Source organism: Ambystoma mexicanum, chromosome 2p (assembly GCF_040938575.1).
Source record: "Ambystoma mexicanum isolate Mex_15411 chromosome 2p, UKY_AmexF1_1, whole genome shotgun sequence".
Classification (NCBI taxonomy): domain Eukaryota; kingdom Metazoa; phylum Chordata; class Amphibia; order Caudata; family Ambystomatidae; genus Ambystoma; species Ambystoma mexicanum.
Genome location: NC_090923.1, coordinates 659,923,858 through 659,942,838, shown reverse-complemented (window position 1 = coordinate 659,942,838; position 18,981 = coordinate 659,923,858). Strand labels below are relative to the sequence as shown.

Sequence of the window (18,981 nt, the reverse complement as noted above, 5' to 3'; positions counted from 1 at the left end):
TTGTGAGGGCACCATTGTTCTTTATATTCCTTTTGAAGAAATTCCAGTACCTTTCCCCAGTCTTCTCTGAATTTCCCGTGATCCCCTTGGATGTTATAAGTTATTAGCTCAAGAGCCAGATGTGACCACACCCGTCGTGACCAATCTATCGCCAATGGTGGGGAATCGTGCTTCCAGTTTTTTACGATTTCCAGCCATGCTCCTATTAGGAGGCCCATAAAATTTCTTTTTTGGGGGGTGTTTAACGTTTTGTCTTGCGGATCCCAGAAGCCCCCTAGCCATATTTCCTCCCCCAGATGCTCTGTTCCCGGGAAAATTCCAGTCATTTGAGTTTTAATCTCCCCCCAGTATGGGCGTATTTTAGGGCAATCCCACCAGATATGTTTCCAATCACCCCGCCCACCACATTTCCTCCAGCAGATGTTCGGGGAGGCCGCAAACATTGTGTTCAGTCTCTTCACCCACATTTCTCTCATTTGGATGGCTCTTGTCAGTTTTGGTATCATGCCCCATAGGTGTTCCCACCTCTCTTTGGAGAGTGCGTAGCCTAGAGTTTTCTCCCATTTTTTCATGTATTGCCAAGTGGTAGGTTCCTTTAGGGTATTAATAAATTTGTGCGTGGTGGATACAAATTTTTAGATCCAGAATGCGTCATGATGTATTTATCAAAGGGGGTTAAGTCCCTGGTCATCGCTTCTTTCATGCGTGGAGTGCTGAGCCAGTGATGTATCTGTTCGTACTTGTATCGATCTTTCGATGTTAAGTTCAGAAGTGTTTTGCAGTCTTCGAATGATCTAATCTGTTGGTTCTGTTGCATATGTTTGGATGTCGGAATCGTTTGTTGAGCCATAACATGTGCCTGGTGGGTGTAGTCGCTACCGCCCTGTCCTGTTTTTCCCAAATTTTCTCCCCCTGTTCCGATATCCAATCCCTCATGACCCAGAGTTGGGCCGCTTCGTAGTATTTTTTGAAATGTGGCATGGCGCATCCACCCGCCGTTCTCTGAGCTGTTAATACCACATTTGAAATTCTTGGAGTCTTGTTTTGCCAGACGTACTTGGAGACCACCTTCCTTAGCGCTTTGAAGAAGGCCTGGGGGGGTCTTATCGGGAGCGCCTGGAATAGGTACATTAACTTGGGGAGAATTGTCATTTTCACTGCCGTGATTCTGCCCCACCAGGAGATCGATAGAGGGTTCCATTTTAACAGGTCCTTCCTGACCCTTTCTAGAGTTTGCGGATAATTGTGGGAGTATAATTTATTTACATGGGCTGTGAGGGTAATTCCTAAATAACTGACGCCCGCGGAGGCAATTTTCAATTGACAGTCTGTAGCCTCTGAGCCGATTCTTTCTCCATTCCCGGCCAGTATAGCACCTCCGATTTTTGCCTATTTATTTTTAATCCTGAAATCTCTCCAAATCGTTCAATTATTCCCATTAGATGTGGGAGGGACTTCTCTGGGTCTCCTAAGGCTACTAACATGTCGTCAGCATATGCCATCGCCTTATGGGCCTGCCCCGCCATCTCTATTCCCTGCACCGCTGGCGAGCCCCTGATTCTTGCTAAAAGGGGTTCCAGGTATATGGCGTATAGAAGCGGGCACCCTTGCTTCGTCCCTCTCCGTAGGTGCACTACCTCCGATATCCCACCGTTCACCGCTATTCTCATAGACGGGGAGTTATAATTGGCTCTAACCTTATCTATAAAACTTTTGCCCATCCCCATCTTCTGGAGAACCCGGAATAGAAAAGACCACTCAACTCTGTCAAATGCCTTTTCGGCGTCTAGAGCTACCAATGCAGCGGGGGTTTGTTTGATGCCTATCTTTTCAACGAGATGTAGGACTCTTCTAATATTATCGTGTGTCTGGCGGTTTGGTACGAATCCTGACTGGTCTTGGTGGATTATTCTGGGAAGTATTGGGCCCAATCTAGTCGCCAAGATCTTTGTGTACAATTTAGCGTCCAGGTTGATTAAGGCAATCGGGCGATATGAGGCGGGGAGTTGCTCATCCTTTCCCTTTTTATGGAAGACCAGGATTTTGGCCTCGTTCATAGACCGTGTCAAATCCCCCTTCTCCCCAAATGTATTAAACAGAGATGTGAGTATAGGGGCTAGTATATCCTTATATGTCTTATAATAAATGGCGGTGTATCCGTCCGGGCCCGGGGCTTTATTGTTCGGGAGGGATTGTATTGCTGCATAGACTTCTTCTATGGTGATGTCCCTATCTAGGGCCTGTCTATCTACTTCTGTCAATCCGGGTAGGCGAGTCCCAGCTAAGAAGGCATCCTGCTGGTCCTCCCTCGGAGAGTCGGAGGAGTATAGCGTCTGGAAGTATCTACCCAGAATTCTTCCTATCTCTACCGTTTGTGTTCTAAATTGGCCTGATTCCTCTTTTAGGGCTCGTATTGTGTGGGCCTGCTGTTTCCCTCTCAGTTGTCTTGCCAGGAGTCTATCTGCTTTGTTGGCCTTAACATAGTACCAATGTTTCGTGTAGAGTAATGCCCTTTTTGCTCTCTTCGTTCTGAGTGTTTCCAGTTGCCCCTGGACATGTCTCATCGTTCGCATGAGTTTCCTGGTGGGCGTCTGTATCAGCTCAGTCTGAATCGCCCCGATTTGCCTTTCTAGTTCTTTTTCCCACTGGCGGTGCGCTTTCTCTTTCTGAGATTTAAGCGCAATGAGGTGTCCCCTAATGACCGCCTTATGGGCGTCCCACAATGTGTTCATATTCGTTCCGGGGAGATTATTAGTGGCCATGTATTCTAGTATGTGTTCCCTTACCGTCTGGCTCATCACCGGATCTCTAATGATGTCCTCTGGGAGGCGCCAGTTCCATAACCGGTGGCCATGTCTTGACCAGTCAATATCTGCCCACAGCGGACCGTGGTCCGAGATTGTGATGGGTTCCATCTCGATTCGTTTTATCCTGCCCAGAAGCCCGGCCGAGACCCAAAGGTAATCTATTCAAGAAGCGGTGCCATGTACATGTGAGAAATAAGAGAAGGTTTTCTGTGTGGGGTTGCCGTTCCTCCATGCGTCTGTCAGCCCTATACATGTAAATTTCTGCTTCAAAGTTTTGGATGGGGTGCCTTGATCTCGCTGTCTGGGTCCCGATCTATCTAAGGATGGGTCCCATGCCATATTGAAATCCCCGCCCACAATGATGTCCCCTTCCGCTAGCTGTTCTATTCTATTCAAGATGTCCCTCAGGTAACCCTCCTGCCCTGTGTTTGATGCGTATACTGTGGCCAAAGTGAGGGGTCTGCCTTCGATCGTTAGGGTTAATATTAGGGATCTTCCCAGTTTGTCTCTCCATGAAGACTTAACCTGTGCATGTAGGGAGTTTTTGATCGCTATAAGGACTCCTGCTTTCTTATCCTGTACGTTCGCCTGAAATATTTGATTGAAGCCCCTGAGACGCACCTTCTGCTTGTCCCGATCTCTAATATGTGTTTCCTGGAGCATTACTACATCATATGTGCCTTGCCTAATGGAGTGTTCCACTTTTTTTCGCTTAACTGGGTAATTGAGGCCTCTGACGTTGTGTGTCAAGATCTTTATCCCCATTGATGTGTGCGTGATATCAGGCTTATCCTATGCTCCCTTCTCCCGCTCATCATATTTGAGTTATGCTCGGTTTTCCCCCAGTTCCCAATGCCCCTACTTCCCCCAAAACTTGCGCAAACCCCAACTGGCGCGTTTCCCTCCTCCCTCCCCCTACAGCCCTGAGGATGGCATGATTTCCTATTAGTGCTCAGGCGTGTCGCCTTGTGCCTCATACCCTCTAACATTCTCAGGGAAAACTTTGAAGGGAATCCTAAACCGTTCCACGTGACTTCTGTGACTCCGGGTCTTCACTCCCCTCCCCTCCCGACACCTTTTGTATCTGACTCACATTTCTTGCCTCCATATTCTGGACTTCTTGCGTACCTCCTACTCAAGCTTCCTGCTCGACCGGTTCTGCCCTTCGTCGGCTTTATTTCCTTTTACTAGGGCGCCACACTCTTTTGTTCATCGTCTTCCACTCCCCCCTGATCTTCCTCGGGAGTGGGGACGATCCGTTTGCCTGTGGGGAGTCGTCATCCTGCTCCTGTAAATTTAGGATAGTCAGACCTTCTTCTTTCGTTGTTATCCTCTTTTGCACGCCATCCCATGAGAATAGTAGACCAAATGGGAACGTCCACTTGTACCTAATTTGACGCATGGTGAATTCTTTTGTTATTTGGGCCATGGCCCTTCTTTTCTGGAGCGTTGATAATGCGATATCCTGATAAAATTGTACCTCCTCTCCATTCATCCGGATATGGTCCATTGCCCTGGTCTTTTGTAGTATTTGCTCCTTCTGAGCGAACCGAGTGAGAGCCACCAGCACGTCCCGGGGGCGGTTGCCTTGAGTTTTCGTTCTCCTTGGGCCCACTCTATGAATTCAATCGATCGGTATTTCTTCTTCCTCCTGCAGGTCGAGGATGTCAAGGAAGACTTGTTGCACCGCCGATTTGAGATCTTTGTCCTCGACCGACTCTGGCATGTTTTTGATCCTGATGTTGGACCTGCGCAATCTATTTTCTAAATCTTCGCATTGAATCTCAAGATTAAGCGTCAGACGGGTCAATTGTTCCTGCAATTCTGCCACTTGTTGGGATTCTTCCTCCATGTTCTGCACCACCCTCTCCAGGGTATCCGTCCTCTCACCCAGTCCATCAACCTCTGTTCTTAATTCCTGGAGGGCTGATTTGAATTCGTTCTTCATGGTATCCAGATGCGTGTTCATGGAATCCATAAATTGCAGCTGAAATTCCCCAAACCACGCTTTCAGGTCCTCCTTCGTGGCCATTTCGCCGTGGGGAACGTCTGTTTCCTGGGTGCCCCTTGATGTCTTGTGCTGTGCGGCCTTGTCCGGGTTCGCCTTGTCCCCCCCCCAAAGGTGGACCAGATTCTGGTCCTGCTTCTGCGTATGGGACGAGGAGGCCGTCTGTTTGAGCTTCCCTCTTGTCTGTGACATCTGGGTCGTTGCGATATTACGCTGTCGGGTTGCCACGAAGCGGTGCAGGCCCGACCGCGGGCCCAAGAGCAGTACGGGAGCTTCTCGAAAGTTTGTGACTCACCCGCAGGGGCCGGCGATCCTACACCCTGTTGGCTGGTCCCCGCCCCTGACCGGCTGCTTCTAGCGGCGAGAGGTACCCTCTGTCCCGATCCCCCGCCTCTACTCCAATCGCGGTGTATAGGCCGTGCGGGCGCGCAACCCGGCCCGAGCCCTTGGCTGCGCTTCCGCACCGTGGAGGGCGTCGCTGCTATGTTTTCCCGGTCGGCTCGAGCGGATCGCGGGGAGAGATGGGCCACCACGTCTTGCCTCCACCCGGCTCGAGCTTACGATGCTCCCCGAGCCACAGTTCCTTCACCCGGGCGGGTATATCCTCCCCCGGGTCTTGCTTGCGGGATGCGTCGCTGGTTCCGCCGGCGCCCCTGGTCCGTAAGCCGTCACCGACGGCAAATGTGTCGGTGGGGGTGGTTCGGGCGGTGCCTTCCAAGGATGTGCCGGTGGAGTTCTCAGCGGTAGGCCTCCCGCGTCTTGTTGTGTCTGCCCTCGGTGCGATGTGCCCTGGGGGGGCTTGGGTGGGGGTGGCGCTCGGCTCCTGCGTCTATGAGGGCCTGCGAGTTCAGTAGGGGGGGCCAAATTCAACCCTCATGTGAGTCGGATGCTTCCTGCTGCTACTGTGGGGCGGGAGGGGAGACGGAGCTCAGCTCACGCACGTCCTCCCTCCACGGCGGCCATCTTGAAGTCCGACTTTGACTTATCTTTTAACGAACAATGAGAAGTTGTAACACAGATCTACAGTTCTGCACCTAAATCATGAGGTCCAAAGGTAAGTCTATGTGAACATTTCAGTGTCTGATGGTAAGTCCTTCACCTTCTTCATCATGTCAGTGGGATAAATAATACGAGTATGTTCACATGAACATAATATGATACTCTTCCAAAGTTGCTTGGCATCAAATGAAAGACTCTGATGTTCCAAGAATTGTGAAACCCCATCCTAGGGCATGTAATTTGTAAGAAGTGAGGGGTCTGATTCATGTAATCATGTATGCCCGAAAAAAAGGGCTTTGTGGGCCATTCTGCCAGCAAATCCCTGTTTCACACATGGGGATTTGCGAGCAGAATGGCGCACAAAGCCCATTTTTCATGAATCAGCCCCTATGGCTCATTTTAGCACTGCTTAACAGAGGCCACTCTTGTAAACCTCTTGCCCCCTAACCCCTATAGATGAATTCCCATCTGACCCCAAGCCTAGGATCCCCAGCATCCAGGCAGTCATTGCCCAGCTCCAATCGATCAGCGAGGACCTTTTATTGGCCCATCTTCCATAAATCAGTGCTGAACTTACCACAGATGCAGTCTGCTGTGCAGCTCATTACAGATAAGAAGGAAGTGAGTCACACAATGGCACATTTTCTAAATATCACAAAATAATCTTGTCTTTATTTCAATAAATTATATCAGTTTACTCCAAAAGGCAGGATGCAGATCAGTGAATCAGCTTGTGTAAATATCAAGTAAGCAAATTATGGGTGAGTCCTGTGTTTGTTTTTCTTATCAGTGAAGACCATCCACTATGTAAAATGTGGGGGATCAGCAGATGAAAGGGCAGGGAAGAACTTGTTACCCATTAGGATTGAGGTAGAACGTGCAGCGTGTCACCAATCCCAAGAGATAAACAAAGAGAGGCAAAAAGTCCTCTGTAAACATCAGCATCATCACACAATAGCATTGACATAAGAGTCTACATCGGAAGCATCCCACACCTGTGGCCCTGGGTGTCTTAATATGCAACTGCACTATTGATATCGGGACTCAGTGTTCAATGAAATCACACAAACCACCTTTGTTACAAGGATCTGCTTGGCTGCCTCTAACGATAGAGTCTCCATCAAATCGCCATATCTTCTTGGAAACCACACTGTGACATAAAGTCTCTGATAGCCAAGTCAACACTGCCGGGTCTCAGCATCCAATCTGGCAGCACAGGAATACCATAGGATATCAGTGTCTCTTTTTAGAACCACAGAAACTCTACAGGGGTTTAGAGTCTTAGTTTAGAACTCCACCAACAGCACAGGCTCTTACAGTTTCCAGGGAAAGGCCCCAACCAGATTTCACCCGTGTACAGAAAGTCCACCCTTGCAAAATCAGACAGTAGAGTTTCTGTTTTTAGCACCGTTGAATAGGAGGGAATTTATTCGAGTCACGCCAATACTCGCTGGCCTCAACATAGTGATGGAAACCACATGCGCCCAACTACTTCATCTTCTAGAAGTCAGCTTCCATATTATGACCACATAAAAAGGCCAGGATCATATTGTCAGCAAGAAGACCACACAGACTCAATTTGGTGGATGATAGTGGCCACAACCACCACTACACTATCCCCTCTAGATCATGGTGTCCTGATCAGAGCTCTTCCAGCGAAACTCACTGATGTATTATGCCCCTTCCAGAAATTATCCAAACACTGCTACCAAGATCTACAAGAGCCCCCGTCTCTTGCAATGAAAAATACATGAGACTGGTACAAGTATGAGATTAATACAATTATATAAAAAGATACCTCAGTGCTGAATTGCAGCAGATTAGAAAGGAAAGTCAGAACTGGATGGGGTACGGGTTGTGTCCAAAAGATGTCTTCAATTAGACGTTCCTGCTACACTTGATGCTACCAGCGCATGAAGAGTGGCACAACCAAAAAGAATTTACATCCTGTGCCAATTCACTCAATGTGCATTAGATGCTTTCTCCGACTCTCCAAGACACGGGGGCAGGGTTTTACCTCAGCGCTATGCTGCTCTGTTCTCCAAGGCCTTGCGCAGGAACAGCAGCATTATCATGAAACAACATGGACGCAGGCGAGGCACAGTTGAATAATGAACTATCTTCCATGGCACTCTTTATGGGTTCCAGGGAGGTGCTTTCCACAGCCCGAGGACCCCAGGCCATGTGGCTGCAAGCCATGTCATGGTCTTTGGTTTTGACCATACAGGAGATCCTTGGATGCTGAGACGGCTCTGCAGATGAGGACTCATGATCCATGTCCCGTTTCTTGTCCTCTAGGAGTTTTACGATGTGTTTTAGCAGCGCAGGGAAGAACTCTGGCACCCCTTCGTAACCTACAGGACCAGAACAGAAAGCACAACAATGGGATTAGCTAAAGGTTGGTGCCCAATCAGTGCTTCACAAATACACCCAGGACATGCTGACACTGTAGACTGTCTCTATGGAAGAGATAACCTCTTATTGCTTCCTCATCAAGGTGTACCGTTGCACCTTCATCGGGGAAGCACTAGCCTGCCTGTATAGTATATAGTGGCTGTATAGTGGATGTATAGTGGATGTAATGGAGACATCATCAGGTGATGGGGTGTGTCTGAGAAGAAACATGTGAACATCTGGGTTGAAAGTGAGTAAGAGCCTGCACTCCATCCAGTCTTTCCTTTTCTTCCCTAATGGAAAGCCTCCAGCCATCCATGGTCTTCCCTCTTTGAATGATTGCCTTATATCCGCTATTCATGCCACTGAGTTATTTACATGTCTCTGTTTGCACCCACACTCTCCTGCCTGTCATATAAGATAGTTCATCAAGCACAAACCGTTGAGCAATATATCAATGTCTATTAGCACATGAGAACATCTTCATTGACCCCCCTTGAAGAAATCGGAGTGCTCGGAATGCAGCCAATACACTCTGTTACTGATCGCCCTATAAACCTTCCGACTTCAGTAGCAGCATGTCAGGCAACATTGCATACATTTTTATCACAATGTGCTAATTAATTATGGATTTCTGCGCTATATGCACTCATGTCCCATCTGATCTCAGGATTGTCTGTTTGTAGTTATTCTCAGAAACACATTACTTAATCCAATTGTGTTTAATAGTGCTATGGTCTCTTGTGTAACATAAAAGGCAACACGTGTTTCAACCCAGACGGTCTTTCTCAAGGCCATTTAATGTAAATTCTCTGGGTTTCTGTTTAGCACAGGTATTCCAAATCTCCTTATTAATGCAGAGCTAGTCAATTTCCTTGTGTCCTTACTCAGGCATGTGCGGCCTTCTTTACTAATAGTTTCCCACCAGGAAACTTCTTGGGGCAGGCATTATCGCTGGATAATGAATCCATGCTCTGGCATTAAGGTTTAATTATTTAGACCACAAGAGGCAATTCAGTTAGTAAAGTCCACTGTATAAATAGCCAGCATTATTACACATAGGTTATCAAATAAGAGTTGTGTTTTATGAGGATCTTGGGTGACCATCAGTGGAACTTAAGTTCACCATTGTGCCCTATGCAAAAACCATAGTAGAATTAATTGGCTCAGAGCCACATCTCTGACTCCCCTACATGTTCAATGGGGATCTATTCTTACAGCCATCCCCTGACCTGGAAAAGCGTTGACATCGATCACAGCGCAGCGACCAGTGCATTTATCGACGATCAAATCCACGCCAAATAGTGACATCCCCAAGGCCGTTTGCAGTCCTCGCACCACCTGGCTGACAATGTCGTCCGAGGGGCGACTCACTTCGCCAGCTGCCTTGTCCAGCTGTAAATAAAAGCACAAGTACTCACAGAAAATCGGCAAGTGGAGGCAGTAACACCCCAAGTTTCCATTGAACCATTCAACGTAAAACATTTTCAACTTAAAATTGTTGATTAACATTGTGCAATATTTTTGTGGTGTCTTCCAATATCAGCCTATCCCGCCTGCCGGTATAACTGGGTCCTTCCACTGCCTGACCCCACTCCAGCATTTCACCTCCCCTCTTCCCCACTCCCAGTGGAAAAAACACCCACACTCCAGGGGCAAGACACGCCGTTGGCTTCAGTGGTGGCCCACAGAAAGGCAGAGCCATGATATGAACCTGGCAAGTCCTTACTGACATTTCTAAAACTCAAAATGCGATCTAGTAGGATGGTAATGGGGGGAGGTCTGTGATGTCATCAGCGAGATCCGAAGTGCAAGCATACGTTTGTCTGTCTGCAGTGGGAATGGCCAAACAGGTGCTTGTCTTCAGAAGTGAAACCACACAAATTTTGAGAAAAAACTAGGAAAGATCACTGGAACAACACAAAAAGCGCACTAAAAAATAAATGGTGGGTCATTCACATAGGTGGCAGCTGGAATGGTATATGAGAGATTGTAAAAGTGGGACACAGGAAGCAAAGCCAGGCCCTCTAAAGACCTGTGAGCCCTAGTTGAGAATCACAGGTGGAAGTGTACATCTATATCAATCTGCCATTAGATAGCTTAAGTGTGACTTGGAAAAACCTTAAAGAAATTATATACCCGAGACAGGCGTGGGCCAATTCATTTTGGTAAAGAAATCTGCATCCACGCTGTGTTTGGTCTTCTAGGGACAATAGAGCATAGACCGGGCAGAATTTCTGGCATAAGGACATCGCACCATCATACTTAACAATCGGGACGTAAAATGTACACATCTACTCAGCGGCTATATTGACTTTCCATTTCAGAAATACTCACCTGCCATACATTGATCATGAGATTTTTTGGTCTGACTGTTTTGTTGTTTTAAAAATAAGAATGTGACAAGGTGTTGATACCTTTTTACTATTGTCTTTTTATAACCCTCAAGAGTGTTAGTGTATGGCTAGATAGTCTGTGTGCAAAGCAAGGAAATCGCTCGCTGTAACTTCCGAATAAGCTGGATCCTTCCGCCTTCTGCCAAAACTCAACAACCTATTCCTCTCGCATCTGACCAATTCAGCTATATGGTTGATGCAGGAATGGGAGGTTTTGCCACATCATATTTGGTCGAAGGAGAATTCGTCTAAGATTTGTGGACGAATTTCATCATAAATGTGGGGGTGGGGGTGGGTTTAGATAATAAAAATGATGTGGGGGTAAGGAATCGGGGGGTCTCTCCCTGCATACATTTGCAATGAAATGTCGCAATCAAAGCTTCAGGCAAATCACATAGAGCCGTTGATGCAAGATGGAACATCCTGGTGATCTTAGGCGATTTAAACCTTTGGATGGATGATACCACACATGGCTTACAAGATCTTCCCATGTCAGAGCTGACATGGGAAGAATTTCTTCCCATGTCACAAATTAGAGTATCCTCCTCTCTTAAAGTGCACCTTACCTTCATGCTGTCATTAACAGTCCGCAGTGCGATTTTTGTTCATGAAAAGACATTAGGAAAATCTTTCCTGTAACTCGACACCATAGCCAGTAGACAATCTTGCCATTGCATGAAATTGTTACCAGACATGGCAATGGACCATCCTTGACAAGTGGACTACTTCATGTTTGTCACAGACACTAGTGTTTTATATGAAAAATCATAGTTTGTATAACACTAACCTTTGATCTCAATAGCTGTCGTAAAAATGTCAAAACCAAGTCATTTCTTAAAATGGTTTGCATGGGAACTTGCAGCAGCCAGGAAACATAGGAAGGTATGTGAAAGGAGATGGCATCAATATGATCTAGGGAAGGATAGGCTAAACCCGAGGAGATAGACTAGAGACTATAAAACACTTCTACCCTCCTCCAGCCCAAATAAAAGTATATGCTGGAGACCCTTCCTAACTCAAAATCACCTGGAAAGCAGCCATCACGACTCATTGCAGCAGATTGTTCCTGCAGCGTAAAACACAATGCACTCAAGTGTGCTCACATGTTCTCTGATAATATTGCTAGATATTTGACAGAACAAAACATTAAAAGATCCAAGATGAAATCCAAGGATTGAGAATTGGGGAAGCACAAATGACACACATGCTCACATTAGATACGGATGCTAGCTCCTTCTTGAGTGCAATTTGTCCTGATGAAAAGCTCCTGCTTTTGCGAATAAGTGGATATCAGCATATGTTTGGGATATTTAGCTGCTCAATGCATACTAACCTTATTTAAGGCATTACTTAAGTTTCCTTTCATGGCAGAGAAACTACAAGCAAACAGTAAGGCCTCCCTAACCACTGTTGGAGTATCAGACCATTTCAATACCACTTTTCTTGCACGCCTACTTGAAAAACTCAAGCAGATCCTACAGAGTTGGCTAACTTTAGAACAGTATGGATCACATAACCTTTTTTAATATCACTTTGTATAAGTACACTGATGACACACTATGTTACTAAGGAGTTGCTCTCAGGTTATAATGAATGCCTGACAGCACCCAGATGCAATGGTGGAGATAGTGCCAGACGTCTAGGAGAGACTTATCCATGAATGCTGAAAAACAAGTGGATTGGCAGAGTCCTGCCCTGAATTCTCAGAACCATGAGTTCTGGGAGAGACCTGTCTGTGAACGCTGAGAAGTAAGAGTAGATAGAGAAACATCTAGATGAGTGATGAGAAACCAGCGTCTTGATAAGACCTGTTCATTGAATGCTGAGAAGCAGGAGGTCCTGGAGAGACCTATCTGATCATGTTGAGACTCAATAGGCTTTGGAGAGATCCAACTGTGAATTGAGAGGCATTGAAGATGCCTTATTTTACAAGCTGAAAGATATGAGGCTGCGGAGAGGGCTAGCATTGACGTCTGTGGTACAAGAGACTGTGCAGCGTACTAAAGCTGCATCCTGGAAGGTGGAAGACTGAAGAAGAGTCAAGACAGAGTAATACCTGGAAGAACCTTCACATGAGATCTTAATTTGTGGTGCTTATAGACTAGGGTTGGACACGGGTTCTGCAAAAGCTTTTGTAAGCCAAGATTTTGAATATTTACACTGAAGCTAAAGGTTAGCCAGGAGGCTATGGGTTTGTGAAGATAATATTCTGATCGTTCTAGAATAGAGTGTTTAAGGAGAGACAAGGACTCATTAACAGTCGGTTTAGGAGTTTTATCATTTACTGGAAGCTTCATCTTACGTACCCAAACCATGAGGGATACTCTACTTTGTGTTGCCTCGTCCTCAACACTGTTGTACTGAGTAGTTTCATATTGTTTCTGGATGTTCCTCTACTTCCTGTAGGCCTTTAATCCAACCCCTTGCATGAACTACTGGAAAAGAAAAACTGTTTGAACCTAAAGATCTGTCTCATCACTTGAGCCATTGCTGTCATTCCTACAGACTTCAAACAAGACAGAGCTGGGACACTCACTCTAAAGGAAGATAGAAAAGAGCCTAGTCAAGGTTCTCCTTATTGTGTCAGTTTTAGAAGCTAAACTCCAGTGAGTCAGTAAAGGGCCCTCCCTGGCAGAGAACATGGAGCAGAGTAAAGGAAAGGTGCTCTTCCTCTGAACTCAGTAAGAACTAAGCCAGGATCATGAACAGCACTAACAGGAACGCCTATCATTCCCTGTGTCTCAGTGACAGAAACTGCGAAGAGATGGTACACCTGATCGGGGCTTATAGATCATATATGGATGGCACTCAGGACGGCAGTCCAAGATGACAATGTACTGTGACAATCAGAGCACCATCTTGACACAGGAAAAATAAAGTGTACATATTAAAACAAAACACAATGGGGGCAACTTAGTTTTTGAGATCTTCAATTTACTTAACCAAGTAACTATAAGAAGACGTTGCACCCAGACGCCCTGTTCTTTCCGATTCTCAACTTCCTACATTGCCACTCTATCTTTCCTACCCGAATACCGTACTGAACTGCTTGCTATTCAGTTGGAAAAAGGGGTACAATCTCCACCGAGGAGCTCATCTTTGCGTCCTCAATTAAATACATATAACATGTTTCACAAGTAATCGTGATGAAGCACATGAGTTGGTTAGGGAAGGAATATGCTTCTTAACATAACAGTTTCAGGAGTTGTAGTTTCATTTCTTTATTCCAAAATGATACCTTAATTAGAACCCCAGAAGGGTCATAGGAGTCTTTGGACTGGGTGGGGACTGACTACCAGAGTCATCGAGGAGGCCTTCTGAAGACCACTTCAGGCGCACTGTCTAATGTGCGCGCCCGGTATCCCCAGAATAAGAATCCCACTGCTGCCCTCAACCAGGCATTAAGCATTAGGACACAGTAACATATTCACTTGCGGGATGGGTTTGGTAGATTGGGGAGGAGGGACCAATGCCCTACTCGGTAAAATCATGTAAGTGTGTGAAATGGCAAATATATACAGAAAACATTGTCTTATGATGGGTCATGCCATTCTGTGGTATTGCTCATCTTTCTTAATTTGTGACTTGCTGTACACTCTTTAAAGAGATAAAACCCTATCATTGCCCATTGTTTATCATTCTTGCAATGCAAATCCTATCTAAAATGAACTGAAACAGGTTTACATACATTTACAACATTCTTGGTGATGGGACCAAACTAATCTTATCTTAAACAAAATGTACTTACCGACAGTGATTCCTATAGGCAACATTGCTTTTGGATGAACCTATGGGGCCTTTCAAGGGCACCTGGCTGTGGGGAAATCTCTTAAGTGTTGTATATATCAGCCCAAGATATGGTTGGCAGGCACAGTGCCTGGGCCAGTGGGCCCTACTGACAAATTTTCTGGTCTCTGATTGGCATGTGTGTATATGTAAAGTGCTCCTATGGACCAGCCATTGCATGGCTTCCATAAACCACATGCCCGCCCGACCTACCTGCTGATGCCCATCTACTCTAGATGCTTCAATATTCCAAAACCTAATCAGATGGTAGTTTTATTAAATATTCTTGCTGAATTCTCCTTTCTGCTTGAATTCCATTGGCTGAAGTCCATAGCACCAGCCGTAGGGATGGCAGAAATGAGGGAAAGGTTTCAGTGGGGGGGATCCATGCTACCTTTGACACCTTCCCATGCAGGCACTAGATGTGATCATGCAGGATGCCCCCAGACCTACTCATATAATTCACTTTGGCTGACGTGGATGTGATTGCCTATGGGGCACATCCTACACCAATCAATTTTTCTTTATCTTTATTTCGAAGCATGGCGCCATAAAAGACAACATGCAAAAGTTAGACCTTTAAAAATTCAAAATACATTAAGTTATTAAATCACAATACAATGCCATTCCAATAAAAAACCATGGTAAGTATCTCATTACAGACACATTCTATTTTGCAACAAGTCTGCATGACGCGGCAAACATATGCTTCTAAAAACATGTAAAGAGCCGCTGCTACCTCTCTGGATGGTAAAGAGAGTGTGCGTTGCAATGCCTCTTTAATCGACCTGCAATTTAACATCCTTAGAACTGGTATTAAAAACGTTTTTCTTGGTACATAAAAAGACTGACCTAAAAACAAAAAATGGGCCATATCATGAGGTAAAATGGTTCTATGCCACTTTTCCGCTTTTTGAAGGCCACACATAAAAAAGACCGATTTATTTCGGTCGATTTTGTGCGGACCTCAGAAAGCAGAAAAAGCACATGGCAGAGTGTTTGTTTTTATATAAGGGGGTTCCACCCCTGACCCCCCTTTCCTACTTGCCACCACACTCCACCAACAACCATCAACTTACACACACAAACACACAAATGTTGTTCCCCTCTACCCTTGCCCTTCTCCAACACGCATTTTCTCACACACACACACACCCACACACACACACACTCACCAGACGCTCCGTCCTCTGTGTCTCGCCATGTCTGTCAGCCCCTGAGCACACTTGTGTGCGTCACAGGGGCTGAAAGTTTGATTTAGAAAGACCGCTCTATGTGGTCTCAGAGCGGTCTTTCTAAATCGGTCTTTTTTGTAATCTGTTTTTTAAAAACTATTTTTTGACTTATAACTGTATGTATGCTGCCACAGACACCAATTAGTGATAGAAGACGGTCAACCCTCAGATGAAATAAGATATTCGTTATTCGCTTCTGGTAAAACCAACGCACATAGTCAGCATTAAGCCCACTACAGCCATTGTTCAAATACTTGGAGACCGACCAGTTCTTCATTTCAATGAGGGTATGCTGCTCCCGTCAGTACTTCATGTATTTTTCCCTTACTAAATTAATATTGGTTCTAGAGGGCAGCGTAAATACCCAGCAGACCAAGACTATCAAATGTGTTGCCCAGTTCTTTCAGCCAGTTAATCTTTCTACAGATGTCCGAGGACATAAGTTCTTGTAAAATTTCATGCGCTAGGTGAGTGTCAGTTTGCGCCAATATTCTTATCCGAAACAACACCAGTTTTAGGCTTATGTGGTCTATTATATAATCCAGGCTTACTTGATGGAGCAAATAACTTGAGGAGCTCGTACCAGCCCCCAAAATGCCAGCAAGAAATGTTTTCTTTAACCTGGATCAACTGAGAAGGACACAGGCCCCACCCACACTTATGCACCGTAAATACACGCTGTGAACCGATTGGCACGGTAAATGTCTAGTGTTGGTTTAATAGTTAAGCCACCCATCTCCAAGCCAAATCTATATAAGGCGCCGCATGCCTGAGAGAATTGTGTGGCCTCAACAATATGATCTGACCAATTAGCTATGCTATTAACTGTCACCCCTAGGTAAGTGAATATTTTCCCACAGTCAAGTTTTTGTCCTGAAACTAGAATGGGGGGTAGATTTTTGGTCTGCGGACCCACTCGCATAAACTTAGATTTTCTTATGTTTTAACAGATCTCTACTGCCCATGTATTTAGCATATGCAAAAACAATATCTTGTAATGCTAGTGGAGTACGAACCAAGAAAACTTAATCGTCAGCAAAGGGCAAGACAGTAATGTTTCTCCCCTTACTCTCGTATTCACTCTCGTGTATACTTTGTGGCTTTGTTTAGTTCATTTGCCAAACTGCAGACGTATAGTTTGAATAGTAGGGGGGCAAGGACGCATCCTTGTCTAACCCCACATAAGATGTGGAATGAGGGGGTTCGTTTTCCTACGTTATCCAACCTTACCGCTGCTTTCAGGCCAGTGTGTAAAGAAATAAGTATTTTCAATATGGATGCTGGCTGGCCTATGGAGTGTAAAAGATGCCGCAACTTTTCTCTGTTTACCTTATCAAACGCTTGACTAAGGTCCATAAATCCTAGAAAAAATGGGCTTCCATATGCTTTAGTGTATTTATCTAGAAGCATACTAAGATTCATAATTTGCTCTACAGTGCCAACCCCTGTCCTAAAGCCGCATTGCTCCTCGGACAATATGCAATTTTCTTTTATCCATTTCAGTATGCGTGAATATATCACCCTGCCAAGCCATTTTGCGGTGACGTCGATCAAAGATATGGGGCGGTAACAACTAGGATCACGTTTTTCACCTTTTTAAAATATTGGCATTATTATGGATTCCTTCCAACTTGCTGGGAAAATACTTGAAGCCAAAAATGTATTAAAAATGTTGGTAAATACCGGAACCCATATTAAGAGCTCCTTCCTAAATAGATCTATCACCACTTGGTCTGGGACAGTGGATTCGCCAGGAGCAATGGAAAACAACCCTTCTCTTATTTCATACACCTGAAGCTCCAGAACAGATCCATTGTTTATTACATAAAATTGATCTAAACCTCTATCTATTGTCTCTGCTGTTTCATCACTGCTTCCACCGAACAACTTCGAAAAGTGATTAGTCCAGGCTAAAGAGGCAGGGAACTCATTTGATTCGACTCTGGGAGGACGAGTGCCAAATTAAACTATTTTCCAAAAGTCGTATTTATTAGGTTTTTCGCTGCTTCTTCCAATTCATGCCAACGTTGAATTTTCCATAGCTCCTTTGCATGATTTAGAGCTTTTTTTTATATAGAAGTCTCACTAGGGCCAGCTCTACATTATTTTGATTTGAAATCTTTGCTAATTTCAGAAGCTATGACTATGAAATTTCTGCAATCTTCGTTTTATCATGCTAATTGAAGTTTTTTTCCGGTTTCCTGAGTAAGGGATAGTAGTCATGCTAAATTGACAAATATGTATAATACTCCTATAAATGCATGAGAGTGCTTAGTCTGTCCCCTTAGTGGCACAACATTGCTCAACAAAAGGAAGGCAGGCCGCCATTATCTTGTTAGAGCAAGATTCTCCTTCCATTGCTGCCAAATTTAGGTGTTTCCTACTAACAATCGAAGCACAGCCAACACCGCCTAAATTAGTGCGATCATAGTTTGTATTGTTGATGTTACCATAAAAAATCAATGAAATCATAGGATCATGTTCGCCCTCTCAGCGTTGATACATTTTTAGATCCTGCAAATTCCTCCAGTCGAGTGTATGGACTATGAAATAATCGATTGTTGACCTAGACCTAGAAGAGCTATAAGTATGGTGCCCAGGTCTATCCGTCAGTAGCCTTTCATTTACGGAACGCAATCTGCAATCTACTAAGAGACTCAGGAAATTTGCTCCGTGTTTATTTGTTTTCCCATCAACCATAACTGGTCAGGCATGTTTAGTGCAGTGTCTACTTCTCGGTTGCCTTCCTGTGTTAGTTGGCAAACACCAAGCCTTATATTAAAATCACCCCCTACTATTACAAATGAGCAAGGTGTGTCTTCAGAGTGCACGCCAAAACTTAAATTATCCAAATAGTTGAACAGAGAAGTAATATCTGATCCAGAGGATCTGTGCTGGGAAGCATTGTAAAAATGTGTGACAGATAATACATGCTTCAGACTTTCCATGACAATATTAACCCTTAACACTGTATTTGTGGGGGAATCTGAGCTATATTTCGAGCTTAGTAGGTTTTCGACATAAATTGCAAGAACCACCACTATTTCTCCCTTTTTTACTATGGGATGTTGAAACGAAGTGCCCTTTGACATTTTGGAGGCGTGTGTTTCCAAAAGCCCAGGTCTCCTGAAAAAGTAAGACATCAAAACCAGATATATAGTCAACAAATTCAGGGTCCCTGAGCTTGGGATTCAAGCCAGCAATGTTCCAGGACAATAGCTTAAGGCACCCACCCCCTGCCACAAATGTTGTTAGATCCCCTGCTTGTGACACCCATTAGCTGTATTATAAACTGGGTCCTTGGCTTATATAGAGGGAATAGGTCGCGTTGAATTACTCAGGGCTCTCTCCAAAGC

At 45.0% G+C, this 18,981-nt stretch overlaps 1 protein-coding gene across 1 annotated transcript in view; it reads right to left on the bottom strand.

The window, feature by feature from the left end:
* Positions 1-6,455: 6,455 nt before the first annotated feature.
* LOC138566660 (inositol-tetrakisphosphate 1-kinase-like) overlaps positions 6,456-18,981 on the bottom strand; it is a 273,353-nt gene continuing 260,827 nt past the window's right edge. Inside the window, exons 9-10 of the mRNA XM_069644218.1 lie at positions 9,441-9,603; positions 6,456-8,168 (exon numbers count right to left, since the gene is read on the bottom strand). Of these exons, the coding sequence (XP_069500319.1) occupies positions 7,828-8,168; positions 9,441-9,603 (504 nt within the window). The 3' untranslated portion in view covers positions 6,456-7,827. The remainder of the gene's footprint in view (positions 8,169-9,440; positions 9,604-18,981) is intronic.